The sequence below is a fragment of the Crassostrea angulata genome, chromosome 3, assembly GCF_025612915.1.
Source record: "Crassostrea angulata isolate pt1a10 chromosome 3, ASM2561291v2, whole genome shotgun sequence".
In the NCBI taxonomy this organism is placed as follows: Eukaryota; Metazoa; Mollusca; class Bivalvia; order Ostreida; family Ostreidae; genus Magallana; species Magallana angulata.
Genome location: NC_069113.1, coordinates 4,008,827 through 4,033,283, shown reverse-complemented (window position 1 = coordinate 4,033,283; position 24,457 = coordinate 4,008,827). Strand labels below are relative to the sequence as shown.

Genomic DNA, 24,457 nt, shown 5'->3' with positions numbered 1-24,457 from the left:
ACATGCCTTCGGCATCGGGCGACATAAAACTCCAAGGCTTTCCTGTCACCTCGGGGCAAATATTCTGGTATGTCGCCCTCAAAGCCATGTAATATTCGTATAATGTATGATACCAGTACAAAATATGGTAGAATGCTAACGATTTTAAAGAAACATTTTCAGCTTTAATTACAGATGAGTCTTGTCCATTTATTTTTTATACATGTATTTTTTGGTTGACTTAAAATATCCATTTTAAATACTTTCAAAATAAATATCAAATACTTACCAATATCACATTTGTAGCCTACTTTGCCATATGGACACTGACCACACATGAAGTGTGGGGAAACAGGTATATCCACGCATGTAGTGTTAAAGCAAGGACTCTCTTTTTGAGCGCAGGCTTGATTTCCTGAAATTAAATACAGAAACAAATAACAATCAAAGCAAGAAAATTAAACATGTTTTTCTTGCCTTCAAATTTTTCAATCAAATGTTTCATTGACAAAAACAAAAAAAAAAAACAAAAAGAAAAGATAAGCCACAATTAACATCATGATAGAAGTCTATAAAATAATATTCTTTCATGTCACATCAAAGTTCAAAACCGTATGTCATATTGCCAAAATTTATTTATATATGTTATGTGATCGTTTTGTCAGCAACAAAAATCTCGAAGATTGTTTGGTCTTACATTATACCGATTTTAAAATAAATTGCAATTCAAAAACTTGAACTTTGTAAAATGTTGTTTGTTTTTCAAAAGGAATTGCTACCTACCGTTTTCACAAAACTGACCAGTGAAAGGTTCTACACAGTGACACTGGAAGCCAGAATTATCAGCAGATGGCGAGCACAATCCTCCATGTCGACATGGTAGTGAAGCACAGGGATCTAATTACCACGGTTAAATGAACGTTTTAGTAACATCCTTATCGTCGTTTTTAAAACATAGTTTTTATCATATAGGAAAATGAAACTGGAGGTCTAGAAATATGACGTCGGCAAGCTGTTCAGTATAAGATACTCGGGTTTTTCTAAATACAGTTAGATTTATTTGAACTAACACTTAGTGTCTTTTAGAAAGGAGAATATTCTCACATTGTTGCTTGCAATAGTATACACGATACTTTTATTTTAATCAATGTTTTGAATATCATACCTGGTCTTTGGACAGACAAGTAAAGACACCGCGTAGTCCATGCAATACTGCAGTGAAATTCAAAATTATATCACATATAATTGTAGCCAACAGAGCTGCTCAACCTACAGTAAAAGACACTTGAACACAAGACTTAGAAATTCTTTTCAATTGCATTTGAAGTGTCTTTTCTTCGTCTTCTATTTTTTTTTAGTAAAAATATATATTGAATGACATAGCAAAATCAAAGTCAACGCTTAAAAAATATAACATCTTAGCAAACTGCAGTTAAATAAATCCTGTCCCGTCGTTCTTAATTAAAATATATCCGATATATTTAAAAGCAGTGTTATTCAAATTTATATAGAGAATATATAAACAACTTCGGATTTTTTTTTTAATTTTCCATAATTAGTCTGATAAGAAGTGTTTGATCTTATTCATCAGTAAATACAAACTAGAAAAAAAAATAGTAAGGTTTTATTTTGATTGAAAGACAGATTTACAGAAAAGTATACAAAGGTTCATATAATATTAATCAAATGTTTACTTATCCGATGCGTTCAGGCAAATTTGACGAGGACCAGGTAAAAGTGCTAAGAATTCCACCTGTGCTACCGTCGTTGGTGAAGATCCGTTGATCACAGTATGGCTATATTCTATCGTGACATTCTCTTCACTCTCTGACGTACTGACAATTTCGTTGACAGTATGCCTAAATTGAGTAAATGTTGATTTGAAGGCATTAAGGGACAACAATATGTGTAATTCCAGATTAAAATGGGAACCAATGAACATTTAACACACAGCTAAGTCAAAAATACATAATTTTGATACACTTTAATGTTTAAAGCAACGACATCGTATAGGATCACGCAGTTAGATTTACAAAGCTAAGAAATAAAAAAGGAGAAAATTCAGCAAAACTGTAATTTTGTTTCTACATCTGAGATTGTGGTACTTTATTATTAATATACTGATGCAAAGCGTTAAATGTAAGATTTCTCATCATTGTAAGGTTGCTTTTTAATAAAACAGAAAACGGAAGACCAATGATATACGGAAAAGTAACCCTTTAATTTATAGACGTTATAAGTGTAAGGTTAAAGCAAAAAGTATTAGGGCATTTTTGTTATATAATTTCCGTTTAATTTTAAATAGAAAACATAACAATAAACTCTTAAATAGTGTGATCTAAAAACATAAATGTTCCCATTGGTGTTATATACATATCCTCTGAGAACTCATACAGAAGTATTTCTTATAAACGAATTTTAACTTTGAAATGATTAATCGATCAATCTATTTAAATTACTAACTATTGAACAATGAAAAAATGACAATAACAAACCGCCAACCATCTCAAAAATGTCAAAATGTATAATCAATTGAGTTTTTTGCCTAACTGATAGTAAATTGAAAAAGTAATATAAATTTAAAGCTAGCAAGTAATTGTTTCCTTACCTAGAGTTGGTGGTCGCGGCATACACGGGGAATCTGCAATACGCATGAAGTGGACATACTATATCTGTAGGCTCTGGAAATGATGCGTAATAAGGCTTCCCCTGAATGCAAAAGTACGTGTTTTCGATGCAAAGTAATCTAAAACATATACATGAGCGAAGTTTACTCCTGAAAATCCCACTAGTAATAATTTACCATTTCTTTCAGTATGAATGCTACTTGCCAGTATTTTCTTGATTTTCCTGATTTTTATTTGCTAAAAAAAATGTAACGATTCTGATTTTCTACTTTTAACTCCTAATATTACTAGATCACTTAGTTTCTATAGGCGCTATTTAAGGAAAGTGGTTAAAATGTCACGAGCTTCTTTTAAAGTGTTGTTTAAACCAAATTTAAGAAGGGATCTTCTAATAAATTGATATCAATAGACTACCTATATCATAGATATATGATAAAATGGGTAAGATAGAATGGGCAGTTGCTTTAAACGTTTGTCTTGTGATTGTTTATTGTTAGTTTTTACGATCTTTTTGCCTCATTTTAATTTATCAATCGAATAATTCAGCAATCAAATCAAATTCAAATAGTTTTGCGTTTGGATATGTAAGTTTTGAAGAAAATTACACATCAAAAGACATGTTAAGATAAACAAAACATGAATTTGTATTAGTCCTATAATACCGAATTGCCCTTAAGAGTTAGCATACGCAAAGGTGAGTACAGGTCGAGATTTTTTTTTTAAAACGAAGGTAGAGTATGACGTGCTTCTGTTAGATTAGATTATTAGTACATTATTAGTTAGAACTCCTGTTTAGACCCTATTCTATACAAAATAGACGATTCTAAAAGAGGTTTTTAGAATAAACGAAATTACATTGTAATATGCCTTCCATATGTTTTTTTAGTGTGAGTTTCATTTCAATAGAAACAAATATAAATTTTATTGAATTGATTCCACGTAGCTGAGCAGTTTATCATGTATAAATTAGCCGTGTAATAAGTGGCACTTTGTTAGACAGCTATAGCTTACTGTTATGACGGGGTGCAGGACAAGGGGCTTTATTGAAAAAGAACAGAAAATATATAATACGTTTCTTTACACAGTCAATTATTTGTATATTTAAAAGATGTAATTTGTAAAATTTTTAAGATAATAAGATTTTAAAACCAAAGGAACATTTTTTTTTCAAATTAGCAAAACACAAAAAGGCGCCATTAGAAATAATAAACAAAAAATTCCAAAGCGATGTTCTTTCATTAACATGTAAGAATATCACCGTAATATAACATATATACATGTAGTTTTCGATATAATTTGAAACACTCAGTTAATGTGCACGTGGTTGATTTTTAAACTGAAAATCATGTGTATTATCAGTAAGTAACTTATGTATAAGCGGGAAATTGCAATCATTGTCTTATGAATTGAAAAGTTACAGTGTTAAAACAACTCTCACCTGTATTTTGTTATTTGGTCTGAAAATAGTTTCTGTAAAAAGTATATGAAAAGAAACATTATAATAACTTTAATTCTATATTTAGTTCTGTATGAAAACAACTTTTATCAAAAGAGCCAATGAAACATATAGATTGAAATTTGTTTTAAAATAATGTATTTAATAAAAGAATCTAAACGAGAGTTTCAAGATTTCTTGAACAGTAATGTTCATGAAAGTTTGATGTTAATATTTCAATTTCAATCCTGGTGTGTGTGTGTGTGTGTGTGTGTGTGTGTGTGTGTGTGTGTGTGTTATAGAGAGAGAGAGAGAGAGAGAGAGAGAGAGAGAGAGAGAGCGAGCTCTTACCCTTTACTTCAATTCTAAAGCAATGAAGTTCAACTGTGCTTACACTGTTAAAAAAAAGTTGCAATAATCGTGCTACTCCAACCTTTAAATCCAATTTCAAATCACTTTGTCCTTTAAATTGAATTTGTTTAAACCATTTAACAACCAGCCCTTATACTAAAACACGCAATATAGGTATTGTTTTATAATTTATAACTGCTTCACAGACTTGGAATTGTATGCCGAAAAAAATATGTTTAATATTATCAACTATACTAGTATATAAGACAAAAATATAACCATTTAGATCTAATAGTGTATAAAGAATAAAAGATATAGCCATAGGATTACTAAGGTTTCAAAGGTTGATTTTGATTTTCCCCTGACGTTTTATTGTTCCACAACCTATTAAAAGTAAGTACCCTGCGCTGTCCTCAGCATTAGCACACACAATGTGATGTCCTTTATCTTCATTGACAGGAGACCAGCTCATGGAGATATAGGCCACCTTCTGATCCCAAGGAGCTACATGCCTTGTCTGGTTCACAGATTTACCATCTCTCCTCAAAAAGTTGAATTTTGTGATTGTTCTACATAATAAAATGTATATACATTGTATTTTATTCTCTATTTCAGTGTTTATGATCGCCTACCTTCCAAACATATCTAGGCGAAAACTGAAGACATTATAAATTGTAAATGCTGGCGCTGAGATACAAAGTTTAAGTTCATACCTAGTATTTAAAGTTGGTTTGGCATAAACGTTTACATGAAACGCCCCTCCAACATAAATTGTATACTTTTGGTTGTTGGGTGGGGTTGGTGTTGCAAATTCTGGTGGATGAGTATCACCCGTCACGTTGAAATACATCTATTTGAAGTATTAAAAAATCAGCATTGATGTTTTAACATTTTGCAAACCCATAATATTAGATTTAAGACCTCTGAAGATATCTAACGTACCTCATCAAAATAAAGGTAATATATATATATAAGAGCTCTTGTTGTATGATTTGTTTTGCATTTTTAAATCACAAAAGCAGCCCATGTGACAATTTACACTCCGTTTTATCTGCAGTGTCCTGCATCGTTCATCGTTTGAAATGCAACGTTCTTTGTTGGCTTTTTTGACCACCTATTCATAGATTCTTAATCAATCTTTACTAAATACGGAGTTTTGAGTATACCATTTATAACATTATTGAAACAACTTTGACAAAAGACCAATTTTGACAAGACAACATAATAGCCGTTGTATATCACTTTTACTTTTAATTTATAAAATTAAGATGTATATTATTTTACTAACCAAAACAGACACTCTCCCAAAAAGCGTGTTATAAGCAAAGTGAGTTGTACTACCCACGATGGTGTCCGTGGTCCCATAGTCTTTCACTGTGACAGGTATGCCAAAACTGTCGCCAATTTGGAACACTGAATTTATGACCCTGATGGTCAATTTGCATGTCTATAAAAATGCATTTACATTTAAATTGTCTTTATAACCTTAAAATGATTTTTTAAAAAGTTTTATATCAAGGGTCAGCATTCTATAGCTAATTTCAATTGAATATAGTTCATTTTTTTCCAATGTGGATAAAAACATGTAAAGCTCAATATTAGGAACAAAAATTTGATTAAGAAACTCGGAAAAACACGATATCTTGCGTCAAACATTAAACTTAACCCCCCCCCCCCCCCCAAAAAAAAACCTCATTTGTTTGTCGTGATGATTAAGGAATTTAGTTTAATAACTTACGTTTTTATTTATACTCAGTGCATTTGCCTTCTTCAGGTTGGTTAAAAAACTGCCGAAACCTTCGGCCTCAAGATATGTTGATATTGCACATTGAATTTGGTCGCCATCGTTGTCAATAATCGGAATATGAAGAAAATAGTCTTTCCCCAGTTCCAAGCTAAAAATGTACAAATAATACCTTTCCAATGCTCCTAATATTTATTTAACTTTATTCAGGAACACAACCTTTCGATTTGGTTAGGATTTTACAATAAGTTTTGCAGTTTACAATAAAGACGATATAAACCCATTAAATAAAATACATTTTCCTTTAACACCTAAGTGCTTTCTTGCAAGTGATGGAAGACGTCAAATTTATTTACTTTATACAGCAGTAGATGGATGCAGAACTCAACTAAAAGAAAGATAGTGTAAAATATTGTTTATCTGTAGCTAAATTTTTATATGATACAAATATATATTTAACAAATAAGAAAAAACCCACAATTCATAAAAAATTTACCCCACAAATTCAAATGACTTCACAGTATTTAGCCTATCTTATTCTAAAGTATTGTACAATTCCATTCGGCTGTTTTTTGCAAAACGTGATGGACAAGCTCAGAGTTAAGAAAGACGAAGAATACTAAAAACTGAGTACACATAATAGGTCTCCAAACTTTGTTTGAGAGACTTAATTATGACCCTTACAAGTGGTGTATTTTGTCGCACTTAAGTGCAACTGGAGTAGGCCTAATGCATCACATATTTTACGCTCATTCCATATCTCTATACTGGACATATACTGTCCTGATATTTAAAATTTATAACGGTGTTTGTAGACATGCCTTATGTTGATGAGCTTATTTTATAATGTAGTAAATGTGCATGCCTTGCAATTAATTATTGCAGAAACTTGTATTAATGATGTTCATGCACCAAAACATGATTTATCCAATTTGAGTGATCATATTCGGAGCAATGTTAAGACGTCCCGGTGCTAAAATACAGCTGGAAAACGATATTATTTTGATCATCGCAAAAATACTTTGACATGGAGTATTTCTTAAAATCTATGTTACATTTATTGACAACGATGTTAAACAATATATTTGATGCATGTTTGTGACGTCATTTGTACCTTATAATTTAATTCTGGTTGTAACGCGCTTTCTCATTGGCTAAAAAAATTATTTTATATCGTATACAGATGTTGCCTACGTCATAGTAAGACTAACGTAGTAACGTTACGTGATTTTAAAGGTCAAATGACCGTTTTTATTTACAATGAAGAGTAAAAAAATTAAATTATAAACAATGAATTCAATATTTATTAGTTTAATACGATATAAAATAGTTTAAAACAGTTTACGCTTTTTTATAAACCGCTTCGCGGTTTATAAAGCGTAAACTGCCCCAAACCATTTTACATCGTATAAAACAAAGAAATATTGAATTAATTCCTTAAAGGGTACCTGCAGCCCAGCCGATGTGAAACATATGTTAAAGAGTTTATTTACCAAAATTTAATGCAAAACACCGCATCGAAATCGGTGCAAAAATAATGAAGTTACGCCCCTTCAAATTGGCTATTTTTACCTGCTTTGGGAAATCTAATCAAGAGAAAACAGAATTAGGCGATAACGAGGCTTCAGCGGAAGAGACGTCACGAGGTCAACACGACGGAAATTTCCTTACAAAGCTATACAAATTAAATACGATTTTTCAGCCAAAATGCTTGATATAGGTCTGATGTTTTGACGTATTTTGTTAATTTAAGTATTGTAGATCTAGAAATTTGTATCCGTTATTATTTTATTACAATCTGATTTCTTTTTAAACGATTTTAAAATTTGTTATTCTCGTCGCCTTTTTACCGATGAATACGATATCTTAAAACGCTTACATGGGCAAATTTATGTTCATTATTCATTTTATTGATTACATAATATCCTTTCACACACGAGTGATCCGAGATAATGACACAGGTAAACTAACGAAGCCACTGCTCCAGACACACGTGTATCTGGGGTATGTATACACAAGGTACACGAGTCTGGTGAACAAAGAGAGGGTTTCACACCTCTAGACTGGTAAATTGATTTGTGAATAATTAGCTACTCAATTGTTAAAAGATAAAACAGAAAAATAAATTAGACTGTGTAAAATCAAGCATTCGTCAGCTAAAACATGTGTATAGTCCGACAATCAGTGATTAAAGAAGCATGCATGATGCTATTGAATTGTAAAACTAATGTTCAAAGTAAATGCCTTTATTGTTACTTATCTTATCACTTAAATAATGACAAAAATTTACAATTCTGCAATTGAAACCTTTTTTATGTGATCAAGTAATTATTTCGGATTTATAATTTGTTATTTAATAAAGTGCAACTTTTTTTCGAGCGCTATGGTCAGCAATTAAACGCTTTATAACTCCGTATAGCTTAAATTGTAATACTGACAACGAATCATTATGAAATCTAAATAAACTGGAACATTTTGACAAAGGATGTAAATAAATGTAAAATTAAATTCCATTATCGTATTTTTAAAAGAATACGAGACAGACATAATCACGCATGCAGCCATCTTGGACTTTCGCCTTGATCCGTTTATAATCCCGTGTTTGCTTGTTAAAGAATTCATACTATTTTGATTGTTATTGGTCCGATATCAATATTATTGAATAATCGGGCGACATCATTTGTAATGTTATGCCTTATACGAGGAATAGACCCCGAGTTACCTTTTACGAAATATCATTATGTATCATCAATACTATTATTATAATCAGTTAATAATGTCACTGAGAAATCATTCGAAAGAATGACAATATTAACAAAATATGTTTCGTATAACAATAATGCTTTGATTAATTGTCATTTTGCTACATATGGTGTGCATTTATATGTAAAATGCGTTACACATTTGACGAAATTCATGAAGCAAACAATTGTCCAAATTCGGCATTTTTGTTCGATAAAATACGGGTTAAACTCAAACGACAGTATAATTAGTCATCCAGGGTTGATACGGAAACAAAATAACAGAAAAAATATTCATATATCGATTAAACAATGCAAGAAAACGAACAGTTTTCATACGATATTCCTGTTTCTCATACAGCGGCGTTGACCCTGTGACGTCACAGTTCATCTCGCGCCAAAACGGCTTGATTCAAAACTCGTTCAGGTGTGAAATCGGGTTTTCCCCAAATATCTCGAAAACTACTTATGCGATCGATGTAAAATTTTCAGGATGATGTTTTTACACATAGATCTCAATTATATCAAAAATTGACCGGCACTGCAGGTACTCTTTAAGTAATTATGTGACGGGCGAATCCTAATATTGCAAATGATCTATATAAATTGCACCGGCGCAGGTGATTAATGACATTAAATTATTTTTAAAAAAATCCGTTGATATGTCACGTACTTTTATATTTTGTTTATGGAAGATATTGTTGAAAAATTACACAAAATCATAAAAAATGCAGATTTTTACTATTCAAAAGCGATTTACAAAAAATGTGTGTAAATCCGTAGGTTTCCCAAGCACGATTTACATTTGTACTTATATTCTCTACCAATTTTACGTAAAAATATTCTAAAATTGTTTTGATCTTTCACCTGCGCCAAGCTGGTTTTACATACATTAAAATTTCTCCATTCAGTTGTTTACACGTAACAGGGAGAGTCTCAAAACCACTAGTTTATTAATAGTCTTTTACTTAAAAGGAAGCTTTAAAACTGCCGATTATTTGATACTGGTTTTTAATATTAATGAATTCTGTATGTCTAGCATTAACGGCAGCATCTATGCAAAGGAAACATGCGGTTTTATACTGATTTGATATAATTTACTTTTAACGTTAAGATACATTCCCTGAAAACTATCGACGTGGATGCAGATCATGACGTCAAAGTTAATTAAGACGTCATATCGTATAAAGTACAGACAAGTGACTTTATAAATACACATCGCTTTAAAATCAATCGGGAAGCCTTTTTAAACATACCCGCGTTTTGCATTGATTGTATATTGGGTAACTTTGTGGTAGCCCCTCCTTATGAATCATACCGAGATCAGAAGCGCAAATATAAAGTTATATATTTACATTACACATAGTTTTTGCTTGTGAGTGTGTTTAAGCTACGGCAGTTATAACACTGTAATGCACACAGGGTACTCAAAGGTTGAAATGACGAGTTTTATTATGACGTCACAAACGTTGAACGCTGTAAACTCCAACGTCACAAGCGAAAATCAAAGTTCACGCTTTTGGCTGTTACTGTGGCTCTTCCATTAATTTTAACTTACCGTAAAGATAAGATAGGGATTGTAAGGTAGAAATCACATTTGGCGACAAGGCAAGAAGTTAAAAAAAATGTAAATATCAGCATTAAATCATGATATTTTGAAGTATACAGTCTCATAACTGCAGCAATGTGTTTCAGTTCTATAGTAATACACACAGGGTACTCAAAGGTGAAATAATGAGTTTTATTATGACATCACAAACGTTGAACGCCGTAAACTGCAACGTCACAAGCGAAAATCAAAGTTCACGCTTGTGGCTGTTGTCGTAGCTTTTCCATTAATATGAACTTGTTATAAATTTTAAGGTATAAATCGCATTTGCAGACAAGGCAAGAAGAATAAAAAATAAGATACTGTCTCATAACTGCAGCGGTGTGTGCATACAAATTGAGTAACGTGCGTTAGTGTGTTATGAAAATTTGTGTGTACACATCGCTGCAGTTTTGAAACTGTATCTTTCAAAAAATCATGATTCAATGCTATATCCAATATATTAGTTAACTCATATTTATCAAGGATCAAGTAAATTAAGGTACCTCACTACACCTAGACTTGTACTTTTAAAGACACTACGTCACAAGATGGCGATGTAAATGTTTTGTTAAACTGTTTATATCGTTTAATTGGGTTGTATAGCGTCGTAGCTTAGTGGTTAAAGTATTGGGCTTCTGAACCGCAGATCATGAGATCGAATCCGCGTGGAGCTTTTGCTCATATTTACTGAATTGTATTTTAGAAAATGTAATTTTTCATCCAAAATTGCACATTTGTTTTGCCTATTTGACTTAAATAATTTCTTATCCATGATGATATTTACCATAATAAAGTAATTGTCTGCTGATTTGAGAAAATATCTCAAGGTGAAGTGAGCCACCTTAATTATTATCCAATTTGGTCTACCGTTTTTCTTTAACCTTTATTTTACCTGTAGTAAGGTTTAACCAAAACTACTGGACTGTTGTTTGGTGTATTTGTATCTCTCCGAATATTTGAATCCACCTTAACTTGCAAAAACATCGTACTCATATAAGGAACCTTTGTCATAGCAACATCAGGCTCACTCTGAAAGCTTTAAAACATGTAATTATAGAATATAGTAATCCTGGATATACTTTTGATTTCATGTTTCTAAAATAATTGTTATGTGTTGTGGCGATGTAATTTTAAACATAATAAATTATTTGAGGGACAAATTGATATTATTTAAAACACTGCATTACAATGTCAAAATATCTGAAACGTAATACACATGTGTACAGTCCTAAGTTATATATATATATATATATATATATATATATATATATATATATATATATATATATATATATATATATATATAGAGAGAGAGAGAGAGAGAGAGAGAGAGAGAGAGAGAGAGAGAGAGAGAGAGAAAGAGAGAGAGAGAATATATATATATTCTCTATTATATTAATTATGTCATATTTATTAATAGAATTTATATACTTGTGTTGGTATTAGGCTCTATGACAAAATGCACCTGATCAAAAACTGATAGCAATTGATCACGTGCTAATTGGAGTCAGTAACAGCACCTTTTGAAATAAATTAAATATAATGTCTTTATATTTTTTTTTTCGAAATACCCAAGACATCATCGTCATGATAATTAAAACCCACGTAAGCAACAGATAGACAGGGGGATGTACTTACGTTACGTCAAACTTGTTAGAGTACGTTGTTGCTAGATTTACATCCAGTGTTATCTTCGAGCTCTCCATTTCCCAGTGCTCGTGACTGTTGACCATCAACACAACATCCTTAACGTTATCGTTTACTTCCATTGTGATATTTGTCGGTTTGACGTTCGCAGTTACAACTTCAGGTTCAAAACCATATGAACCAAATGCCTCAGGGTTACTGTAATCTTGTATGTACATCTTCCTCCGAGCTGTGACGTCATGACCCTCATCGCTCTGTGTACAGTTGTAACACGGCCCTTTGTATAATTTCCATCCATTTAAGAAATATATTTTGACCTAATAATTAAATCAGTAAAAATCTTATTTGAAATAACATTATTGTATAATGAGTTTTTCTTCTGAATATAAAATAGTTTATTAGGAGAAAAAGAATTGACACCAAATTTTATGAGAGCATGAAAAGGACATGATTATATTTTACTAATTGCAAGGGGAAAATATGACAAACTTGTTTTTAACAAATTCTACTACAGTTATTGCCGAGATCAAAGAGATGCGGCGGACATTATTCTCCAATATACCACGAACGTCATCAGTAAATTTTCAGAATAGAAATACCTATTTGTCTCGTACTCACCATGAAAGTACAACTTCAAACCATAAAAAGTTGTAAAACTATGTCAATTTCTCATGTTAGTTCCAGTCAAAACGATGTGTATTGCCTCAAATGTTATCTTTAAGAGATCAATGCAGCTGTTCCTAGCACCTCCCTAGCACATTTTCACTGCGTGTTTTTACATAAAATATATAACGTGTAGTAATAATAATCGTATTAACTTGCCCTTAAAATATTAGGAACATGATTCAAAGATATTTTGTAAATAAGTTAAGAGTATTAAAAATCCAAATAAAAATTCTGTCGTCTGCATGTGATTCCTTTGATCGATACACACAGTACACATGTAAACATTACTAACAAAACCATGGGGTTACACGGAACAGCCGTCAAAATGACCTAGATCGTCTCTCTATAGGAGAAACGATCTGTAGAAATACTGGGCTGTTAGTAGAATAGAAATAAATTTCTTGTTATCGTGAATGTTGCAATATAACCTCCTTGGTCTCGAAATGTTGTTTGGAATATAAAAGCCTCGGCTAACGCCTCGGCTTTTATATTTCAAAACAACATTTCTCGACCTCGGAGGTTATTCTGCAACATTCACGAAAACTCGTACTTTATTTCTCAAATATATCAACAGATTAAGATAAAAATAGTGCTATTAAGATCTTTTCTTATAATACTGTTTTTACAAGAATTTCGAAAAACAGAAAACCTACCCCCCCCCCCAAAAAAAAACCCCCAAACAAACAAAAACAAAACAAAAACACTATACAATTAGTCATTGTTTTAAGCCGTCCAACCCCATTTATATTAGTTTATAATTCCATATTATTTGTTTGCAAATCAAAAGGAAAGCTCCGGATTTCAAATCATAAGTTTTTGAAATATTTAAAACATTTGAAGACAAAACAGGAGATTCAAAATATAAATATGAAATATGAATTCTCATAACTGCAACGGTGTGTGCAAACAAATTTTATAGCGCGCGTTAGTCATTTATTGAGTACACCAAGGTTATCGTTACCAAGGTTATCGTTCAGAAAATAATAAGGTAATGATTCAAAGAAAATTCCCTTTCATACAAATATTAAGATTGGTGTTTGAAAGAGTTATCATCAGGAAATAATCTATAGAAAGTCATCATATTTTCAGCTACATCATAAATATAGATTGAATATAATAATGAACTAAAAACAGAGTCATGATGTACCTTGCATATAAACTTGTAATCAAAGACAATTGATCTCTGTATATAACTTTTTGAGTACAAATAAGGATAATCTTTCCCCTTGGATTGTACTGTCACACTTTCATTGGTTAAACATGGCACGTGACTGCCGGAAATATTTTTATTTTTCATCTGATGAGAATTTATATTCGGTAATATTGCCGATGCTTTGCCTACTTATCTCGATTTCACAAGATTTAGTTCAAAAAAACGTTCCGTAAGTTCTTAAACCATTTGGAGAAGTTGCCCTTTAAAATTACTTAGTTGTCCTTTGAACTGACTTCACATTGTTGTGTCTGCAGCAAAAAGATTTACTTAAACATCTTGGGAGGAAAAGGGTGAAAACGTTTAAAATTCAATTGCAACAAAACCTTCTAAGTGAACAAGAGTGCAGCAAAGATTTTCAAAGACAATTTGAAAGATGGGAATGAGAATTTTGAAGAGTTCGGCTGTGTTGAATTGGACGAAATTTAAGGCTACTTATGGCTTCTTGTGAATGTCTCACTTGATGTTTCTGTGAAAAACAAAATATTTATGAGGTTTGTTACTGTTGACGCTTTGAATTATAATTTAGTGAAATTGAGACATACCGTATATCCGGTAATTTTCGCGATAATACAATTTTCGCTTTTAAGCGATCTCTTTTAATTCGCAAAATGTTGAATATGCAAAAATTATATTTTGTGTTATTTTCTATAAGAAACTTTCTAAATCGCATAGAATGACTGAGATAAATAAGAAAAGCTACACATTTTCCCCATTTTTGCAAATTTGCAAGATTACAATTGGAATTCCCAACTTTAAAGTTGATTATTTCAACTTTTATCTTGGAATTTCCAACTTTTTTGATTGAAAGTGTTTCTTGTAAATATAACAGTATACATTATATGACAGGCAAACTGGGCATAAACTTATTGTTGTAAATGTCTAGAAATGACTAGAGGTTTCCATATAACTATATAAGATTAAGACGTTTAAATACTTCAGTATCATAGATCAAATATCGAAATAACTTTGAATAAATTACATGAATATAAACACAACAGTATACATTATTGGATGTATACTGTTAATTTAATGTATTGCATGAATATAAACAAAACAGTATGCATTATATTACAAGATCTGTGCATAAACTTATAGTTATATCTGTCTTAACTAGAAGTTTTCATATAAATATTTAAGATTAAAACGTTTCAATGTATACAGTATCAGATATCAATTATCGAAATAATTTTGAACCAAATACATGTTATTTTAAAATGTAAAACAAGAGGGTGTCGTCAGGATAAGAAAGAAGCACATTAAGAGACAATTAAAATCAAAACAAAGCCTTGGAATTTGTATCTACAGGGCGTTAATAATTATCACTTATTAAAGGAAACTCGCCTGAAATTAAAAAAAAATTATCGTAATAACAACAGATGATTAAAGTTGGAAATTCCAACTTTAAAGTTCAAATTTTGAAGAAGAAAACAATGTCAATGTGGCACTAATACACTTCCGTAATTTCCAGATTTTTTATTTAAAATAAGCTAAAATATCGAGTCTTATTGAGAAATTTGAGTAAAAAAATACAATTTATTTACATTCAAGAGATAATGCACTCTTAAAACTTATTTAATCAAATATTATCTAATCATACAACTTGAAACACAAAGTTATAAAATCGCTTTTTCGTTTGTTGTTCTAATATCATCATTAGAAATGAAACACACGTATAAAAGATATTAAAAAAAACTAACTGACCTTGACATGTCCAGGTTTGTCAGATGGTAGTGTGTAGTAGCTCATACACCCTCCATATATTCCCAAGGACTCTTTCAAGAGGTAGAATGTCGCAAAAATGAAAAGTATGTTTTTCATTTTGATGGCGACAATGACAAAATTTCGTCGTTTTTTTCTTTATCAAAACCTTGCTGAAAAAGTATTTAAAATATACTGAAACGATAAAACAAATTTTCATATTTAATTTCCGATGTCTTTTAAAGAGGGATAAGTTGCTTAACGAAATTTTCACACACAGCTTTCTAAACTTGCAATAATGCACGAAGCTGGTGACATTTCATTGCTCAGTAGTGAATTGGAAACGTATTGATGTTATTCAATTGATTTTCTATTCGTATTAAGACCATATGTAAGACAGATATCTAGAATTGCCAGTAAACATTATTAAAAAAGACACATAATTAAAACTCAGCTGCAGAACTGTAGCTCCAAGGGAATTAGTTAATAAGTATGTAATGTTTATTAAAAACGCAAGGCCAAAACCTTAAAAATTAACGTGTTGTTTTAGTCGCAGAAGTTTATTTCTATTTAAAATCTAATTAATATCTGTTGAGTCTGACCACGTCCATTTATTTAAATGGAGTATGGAACTTATAAGCAGTACAAATTTTTGAACCAACATTAAAAAAGTTCATGGGAATGTGAACTTAGTTCGGTAACTTCAACATTATAATATCATATGCTGAAACGTTGTCGTTATATGCTGATACTGCAATACATGCTGATACTTCTTTATTATATGACGATCCTTCAAAATGCGGTGGTTCTAAAAATAAGGAAGCATCGGAATCGAAATACGCTAAAACTAATAGTACGTGGATGTAAAAGTTTCAAACAATGGGGTGTTTCTCGGAGATTGATAAGTATTTTGCCTTTTAAAAAGGTCATTTTAAATTTGAATTATGCTCTTCAGACGATCGGCGCTCCCTATCACGTCTTAAAAATCAGGGAGTACGAAAGGTCTCTCCGGGGGTTTTCGATAAGAAAAAAAATGCATCCTGAACGCGATCTTTTGGCGCTTGGTCACAGTGGACCGCTAAAAATATTAACAGCACCTAAACAAGGACTTCTGTCAATCAGGCTAGATTTAATTTACTTGGATTGATGGGGTTTCCCTGGAGGTCTACGTCCAGGAGTTGGCAATTGAACACGTACTGATTTTTAAAATTTTTAAAAACATTCAACTTATGACATAAAAGGTACTTATAAAATCGATTTGGAAGACGTCTAAACATGAACGAGTAATAATCAGGGGACTCGGGGGTCGCTTAGCACAGAGAGATTTCGGATGGGCGCAGGTTCCAACATATGTATGACAAAGCTGACATGCCACCTCCTTCTCCGGTCTCACTTGAGAGGCACAAGATCAAGTTTTGGGAATATAGATTTACATTTACATAGTTTTTATTTATCCGGGTTTGAAAATGTTCATTTATTGATTAGCTAGGCAATTAACATAAATTAACTGTTGAGTAGCTTGATCTGAGTCCTATACATGTACTTTCTTCGTCGTAATATTACCGATTTTTTCCGTATCCTGTTGCTAATAGCAAATTTTAGAGCCATTAAATACTAAAAAACCACCATGAATATCAACATGTAATATTAATGAAACAGCATAAAATGAAGAAGTTTTAGTATGTAATGACAAAGTATCCTGATGTAATGAAGGTGTATAAGCATTTACTGTTAAATATCAGTATGTGATTATAAAGTATCAGCATGTAATGAAGTATCATTATATAATGTTGAAGCAACTGCATACATGTATACTGTTGAAATTCATGTATCATATTATAATGTTAAAGTATCAGCATAAAGTATTGAAGTGTTAGCATACAATGTTATAGCATATAAGAACGAAGTACCAGCAGTAATGGCTTTATTATATAACAAAGATCATCCTCATAAGGCAGTTAAGGAGTTCCTTACTGTTTCGATTGAATTATAGAAATGGCGTCACTTCTGACGTCATGTACTGCCAGTGAGTGCAAATAAATCAAATAAATAGATGAAAAATATATTTCATATCAACTCTTCTAAAAAATTAGTTAACATTTTATTGTACCCGAAACACTTAAAAAATGGCGAATTATGGGGGCCAAATTTAACTCTTATCATATATAGTTCTTTGATAAATGATCAAGCCTAGTTGATCAAAACATGATTTGGGATATTTATTAATGTTTATCCTCAATTAATATTATTTAAACCCCAATCGTGATAAACTTTCTATAAGCTTTAAATGATATAGGAATAATAGGATAATTGAAAATTACCTGAACTGTTCGGTTGGTTGTAATCCTTCGTATCTGGTTGACTACAGGTCTGTGCCATATCTAATCCCTATATAGTAGTCCAAAGTAGAAATTAAAGAATGATCTTTAAACTGGAAGGGAGCATATTGAGAGTTCGATTTACTGTCTCGGCTGTTGTAATCATGATAGGTCAATTTCTGTGCAGGTATATTTCATTCTGTGATCTTTAAATTCCTCTAAATGCAACAACTATTATCACTGCGTATAGATTTACATGTAATTTACATTACTAGTTCCCGAACATTGATTTCTATGTTATCGCTTAAAAATATATTTCATACACGTTGGCAAATCCCCATGTTTTACAATTATTCCAAAAAACCCCAACGTTTTTCATGGATTATATTTTCATGCTCATCGACCTCAACTCAACAGCTTATGTAATAACCAGTTTAAACCGGTTTTTATTAAGCAGCTGTTCTTGCTCATTTACTCCCTCCGTGATGTGCAATTTTTATCGATTTAGTTAAGTAAATGATTGATTCATCCGTAAGGGAATGTGAATTTAAGCATTAAATAATTTATTTTTGACGTCGTCGTGTCAATAACTACCGTTAAGTGAACAAAAAAATTCTCAGAACGCGCTAACGCGCGTTATTCAATCTGTCTGCTCACCTGACGGCAGTTATTGACACGACGACGTCAAAAATAAATCATTAAATGCTATATTTCTTGAAAACAATGAGGAAATCAAGAGCTCTAACTGCACGATTTCGCTGAAAGGTTAAAATACTTTCTTCCTGTCACTTTTATATTATTTGCATCAAGCATGTGATACGAAATGATAAGTAATCTAAGACAGGCATATAAACTTAAAAGAACTTAAGTTCGTTTGAGTGTTTACACTCGTCTCAGATCCACAGTGGTTGCATGTGAAAGGTTATTGTGGTCGCTTGTATGGACACGTGGGTTTTCTCCGGGCATCCCGGCTTCAACCTACATCAATGTCCCCTTCGCGGACATCCATGCCAACGAAAAAAATTTATACAAAATAAAGTTGTAGAATTTGTTTATCAATCATTGTGAAATAAAGTTTAGTGTATGTTTTACATTAAGCTTATCCAGGACTCTAAGTAAAGTAAAATAGCATTTTTGCAAACTGGCCTCTGCAGATTCGAGCTGATATATTTACAAGTAAGTATTCTTTTCACCCTATTCACCTAAACAAGTTAGGGTAAGTTGGATTCAATGATATGTAGATTTTCGTTTGTAGAACCCGTTAATGATTCAATGCCGCTTAATAATATAAGTAGCGTTAATGAAAAAAACCCCACAATTTCATTTCCCTATATTTGCTCAGGATCAGTAGTATAAATGATAAACATAATAAAGATAGATAGATAAATAGATAGATGGATAGACAGATAGTTTTAGAGAGGTGCATGAGGATAAAAAGATAGAGTGAATAAAATCTATAGAACATAATTAAATATATTTATATAGAGAAAAAATTTATTTTATTGAAACATGTCGGATTAATATAGACAGACAGAAATGCTGAAGCAACCACTAACCGTAGCCATCAAGCCTGTAGATGCTAGATGCAAATAAGAAAAAGCATTCATGTAGTGAGAGTACTCGTACAGAACTTACTTTCTGCTTTGTCGGTGTCATATCATAAATGATATCAAGGTGGTTAATGTATGAATGAATACCTTCAATGTATGTTAAATTTGGAGCGGAGTATCATAGAAAAATCATTTAAAATTAATTTTTGTCTACAGGTCATAAGTTTTGATACTGATAATGCTACACATACTCATCATAAAAATGTAGTTTAGAAAAAATCAAAAGGTACAAATTAAAGTAATTTTACCGCACCCTTACCGTCACAAAAAAATGAAAAAAGTTTCAAATATATTCTTGTTTTTAAAAAGAAAGTTAAAAAACAAATTTAAATGAAATTCTTATTAAAAACATAAATTCTGAAATGGTTTAAAATTAATTTTAAGTATTTTATATGCTAATGATGTTGTTGATAGATTATTGCTAACTTTATAGGACCCAAATAGTATACCTAAAAATCAGACTACGGACTGTTTACTTACCCAGGAAAAAGATCTAACATATAAAATACGGTTTTTCAGTTCATATAGAAATCAGCGCCTGACGCAGGCGGAACGACAAGTTTAAAGCGAGTTGGGGAAAATTCGGACGATTATATCCCTAACCTTGAAGAGAACATCAAACAATTTCCTTCTAAGTTTTGGGTGAACATGTATGCATACTACGATGCTAACAATTGGATGCAATTGTTACCCATGGAAATTCCAACAAATTGTTGAAAGACCTGGTTTCCAAAAACTACTATCTTTTCTTTTTTGCACCACTCAAATGAGTTTTACCAAAATGTTTGGCAAATGACAGAAGACAAGGTCCATATTTGTTATAGAGAGTAGCTATCAATGATGTCAAAAACTTCAATTAAGGTAGTTAATGCTTGTTTAAAGTCTAGAAAATTGTAAGTTTTGATGCTATTGATTTTGGTAATATTTTGGGATTTCAAATTGTCTTAAAGTCCCTTAGAATTTTTTAAAGTATTTTTGTCTGATTTACACCGCTTTTTAAATATAATGTTGCACAGTACTCTTGAAGTCTCTCTTTTCCTGCTGTTCATATTTTGGTAATGGATAAAGAAAGAGGCTTTAAAGAACATTAACAGGAGCCCGCTATATATCTTTGTTGAAAGGAGATTTTTTCTGAAGTTTAGGTATCCAATATCGATAAGTTAATTTAAATTGATTGTGATTATTGGGTATATTATAATATTCAAAACTGACATGATTTTAAAGGAAAGAGGACTATGAGTATAAGTTGAATTGTCACTTTTGGAATTAAATCAAAGCTCTTTTAATATACCATTCATATCATTGGCCTTACAAACAAACATAGACAAGAACAAGTAGACACTGATCGTATAACCTGTCTTGTTCTTTTTTCACTTCTAAATTATCAAATATAAAAGGATAGATGGTTTTTAGACTGCGCTTTAAAACAACACCCCTATAACAATTTGTCGACCCTGAATTAATGAACACTAATTAAGGCCAATCCCAAGCGAAAAAAAATAATCGTCCTAATTTCGTTTCGTTTCAGTATTTTTTCATAATTATCGAAAACTCAGAGTACGATCCTTATCTTTATTGTACATACCTGTACAACTGAACAGACAATAACTTCAAATCTTGAAAACTTGCAAGAGGAGTTATATGGACAAATGATACATCTTTAATATCCCTAATAAACACAATGAATTTGATTTTATCTTATTTGTACTGGATTCTGAAGCTTCACAAAAGTCCTAACAAACAAAGATCTATAGCAGATTCCAGTAAATATTCTACAAAACCTCTCTCTTTACTCCTAACTAAAACTCTTACAGTAGTCAAGAAGAAACTTCAAGAGCACTGTACAACAATATACTCCAGAAGTGGTTTGAATCAGATGTGGAATTATTAGAAACTTTGAGGTCACAAAATCTTACCAAAATCAATAGCTTCAAAACGTACGATTTTTCAACGCTTTATAGAACCGTTCCCCATGACAAATTAAAATCTAGGCTTTTTGATATCATCGGCATTTTTTTCTTCAATAAAAATGGAAGTCGTAAAAATGCTTTCCTTGTCATTGGAAAATTGAAAAAATATTTTCTTAAAAACTATTCTGATTGTACACACAAGTACTCTGAAGTTGACATTAAAAAAATGCTTGAGTTTCTGATAGACAACATCTATAAAGTTTTTGGAAATCATGTCTTCCAACAATCTGTTGGAATTCCCATGGTTTCCAATTGTGTCCCTTTCTGTGCAGACCTATTTTTGTATTCTTATGAAGCAAATTTAATAAAAAAACTACGTGAAAAAAAAATAAATCAATCGCTCTGGCCCTCAACTCAACATTCAGGCATATCGACGACGTATTATCAATTAACAATTGTTCTTTCCATTCTTACGTCGACTCGATATATCCCATGAACTCTAAATACAAGATACCACAGAGTCTGTTTCATATTTGGATATTTTACTGGAAATGGACACTGATGGTAAACTAACAACAAAACTTTATGATGAACGCAATTACTTTAGTTTTTCTATAGTCAACATCTTTACTTATGTAGCAATATACGTTCATCACCTGCATATGTTGTTTTTGTCTCTCAGTCAATTCGATACGCAATGACATGCTCTTCGTATGAACAGTTTCTAAGGCGAGGCAAGCTACTGACAAACAAGTTGATAAAACAGGACTATCAACAGTCTCGTTTGAAGCCATCTTATCGTAAGTTCTATGGTCAATACAACGACCTTGTCAGCAAATACAATCTTTCACTTGGTCGCATGCTGACTGACGTTTTTCATACTAATTGTTAGACCATAATTAATCACCTTATTGTGTATGGAATTTTCCGGATTTTTCCCCCGTTTACGACAAAGAGCACATGGCGGGCGTGACCGGTCAGCAGAGGATGCTCACCCATCCTAGGCACCTGATCCTACCTCTATGTTTGGAGGTCCGTGTTGCTCTGCTTTGAATTTGTATTTCGTTTTATGAATTTTTGAGATGGTTGACGGTTTGTTATTGTTATTTTTTTCACCGTATACTTGAACGAAGCTTGTAGCTGGCAATTCACAGAAACAAAATGCAAGTAAAACACGCATCTTGGTAATGATATGCACAATGGAACTGCAACGAAAAAGAGTTTTTCTTGAAAACTGTAGAAGAGTTTTCCTGGGTTCTTCTGTATGCAATATTTTATTAAGAAATGACTAAGTTCTTAATTTTCTCTTGTTTTATCAAAAATTAAAATCCAAGTGATATGAAAATCTTGTTATTTAAAAAATAAAAAAAATCTACTCTTAAAAACTGTAGGTGGAGTTCAACAGCTGGTATTTCCCGCATATTTCCCGCATAGATTTCTAGAATGAAACTCCTTAAATAAGCACACATTTTTTATTATCAATTCATGTATACGTGATCTCAAAATAAATAAATTCTAACTTGAGAACTGTAGGAGGAGTTATCTGGATAATATTAGTGGCCTATATTCGCAAAAAAAGAAAAAGAAAAAAGAAATGACGAAGTTCAACAACTGGTATGTTTTGCATTAATTATCAAAAACTAAAATCCAGGTAAGACACACATCTCTAATATTTGTACAATTGATCTGCACAACAACACCTTCTTAATTTGAAAACTGTAGGAGAAGATATCCGGATAGTAGGATTAGTTAGACGAAGTTTATTAGCTGGTAATTTTTGCAAGTACCCCATATGCAATACTAGGTCCGATAATGACTACATTGCCGTTATCCTTTAAGTTTACACTGTATAGGATAGGATGCTTGATTACGAAAACAGAATACAAGATACAGAATAACGAAAAAACCATACTGTTCTAACCTAAGCATATTATCCTGCATTGATCAGCCAATTAAAATCAAGCTTGAGTTCAAACATTTTTTAGAACTGTTTTTCTCAGAACGAAATATTAATGGTAATCTTCTTTTAAAACTTCCATGAAATTTAAATTTTTTTATCATTAAAAGATGCTACTGCAGCACTTAATAATGAAAATGTTGTATCATATGCAGTTGAGGGTGTAGATATTTGCTTGTTGAGCGATAAGGGTTTGTGCATTTCTGACTCTTAATGATATATTCAACCATTAAGCGGCGATATATCATTAGCCGTTGGCAATATCAATTGTTAGTGTAATTAATTATAGCTTTAATCATTGCAATAGCTTCGCTTAATGTTATTTATATTACTAAGCGGCGCTATTTCATTAACAGTTACATACGTTAAGTAGGACAAGATATACAGATGAAAAGAAAAAATAAAAAATTCTACCAAAGGATGCTTTTGCATTCTTGTGATCGACTTCGGCCGATCACACTTGTGTCCATATGAGGCATTTCACTATTTGCTCGCATTGCCTCTCGCACTAATTTGTTTACTTTGCAGAGACAGCTTCGCGTAAATCTTTAATTACATGTATATTACTATAACATTTATCTAATGCGTTTGCCTGAGATTAAAACATTTTTGCAGTTACACAATAATTCAAATCACGTTTTCTTAACACGCGTAAAGATTTTAATCGGAAGTACATTCGCATACTCAGTTTTTTCACTCCTTGTTATTTCAAAAATCAAGAAAACGGTGTGTTATGTTCTATTTACTATGTTTATTGTATGTATTGCAAAGCGTTCGCATTAACACGAAGCTGACCAATGATATCCCGTGCCGATCATTCCTTCAAGAAGAATACTTGTTTCTATGTGGCAAGACCATATAAATAACATGTAAGATTATTTACATACATAATTGAGAAATTTGATAGTTTTCAATTTTTTACGATTACAACCTGTGATTTAAAAAAAACAACAATTGAATACATGCTAGT

At 31.7% G+C, this 24,457-nt stretch overlaps 1 protein-coding gene across 1 annotated transcript in view; it reads right to left on the bottom strand.

The window, feature by feature from the left end:
• The window catches only part of LOC128177316 (uncharacterized), a 30,969-nt gene extending 19,472 nt beyond the window's left edge, over window positions 1-11,497 (bottom strand). The window contains exons 1-12 of the mRNA XM_052843984.1: window positions 11,361-11,497; window positions 6,131-6,287; window positions 5,681-5,839; window positions 5,106-5,242; window positions 4,794-4,961; window positions 4,393-4,436; window positions 4,045-4,076; window positions 2,588-2,688; window positions 1,674-1,838; window positions 1,145-1,191; window positions 763-876; window positions 269-394 (exon numbers count right to left, since the gene is read on the bottom strand). Of these exons, the coding sequence (XP_052699944.1) occupies window positions 269-394; window positions 763-876; window positions 1,145-1,191; window positions 1,674-1,838; window positions 2,588-2,688; window positions 4,045-4,076; window positions 4,393-4,436; window positions 4,794-4,961; window positions 5,106-5,242; window positions 5,681-5,839; window positions 6,131-6,287; window positions 11,361-11,479 (1,369 nt within the window). The 5' untranslated portion in view covers window positions 11,480-11,497. The remainder of the gene's footprint in view (window positions 1-268; window positions 395-762; window positions 877-1,144; window positions 1,192-1,673; window positions 1,839-2,587; window positions 2,689-4,044; window positions 4,077-4,392; window positions 4,437-4,793; window positions 4,962-5,105; window positions 5,243-5,680; window positions 5,840-6,130; window positions 6,288-11,360) is intronic.
• Window positions 11,498-24,457: the final 12,960 nt, after the last annotated feature.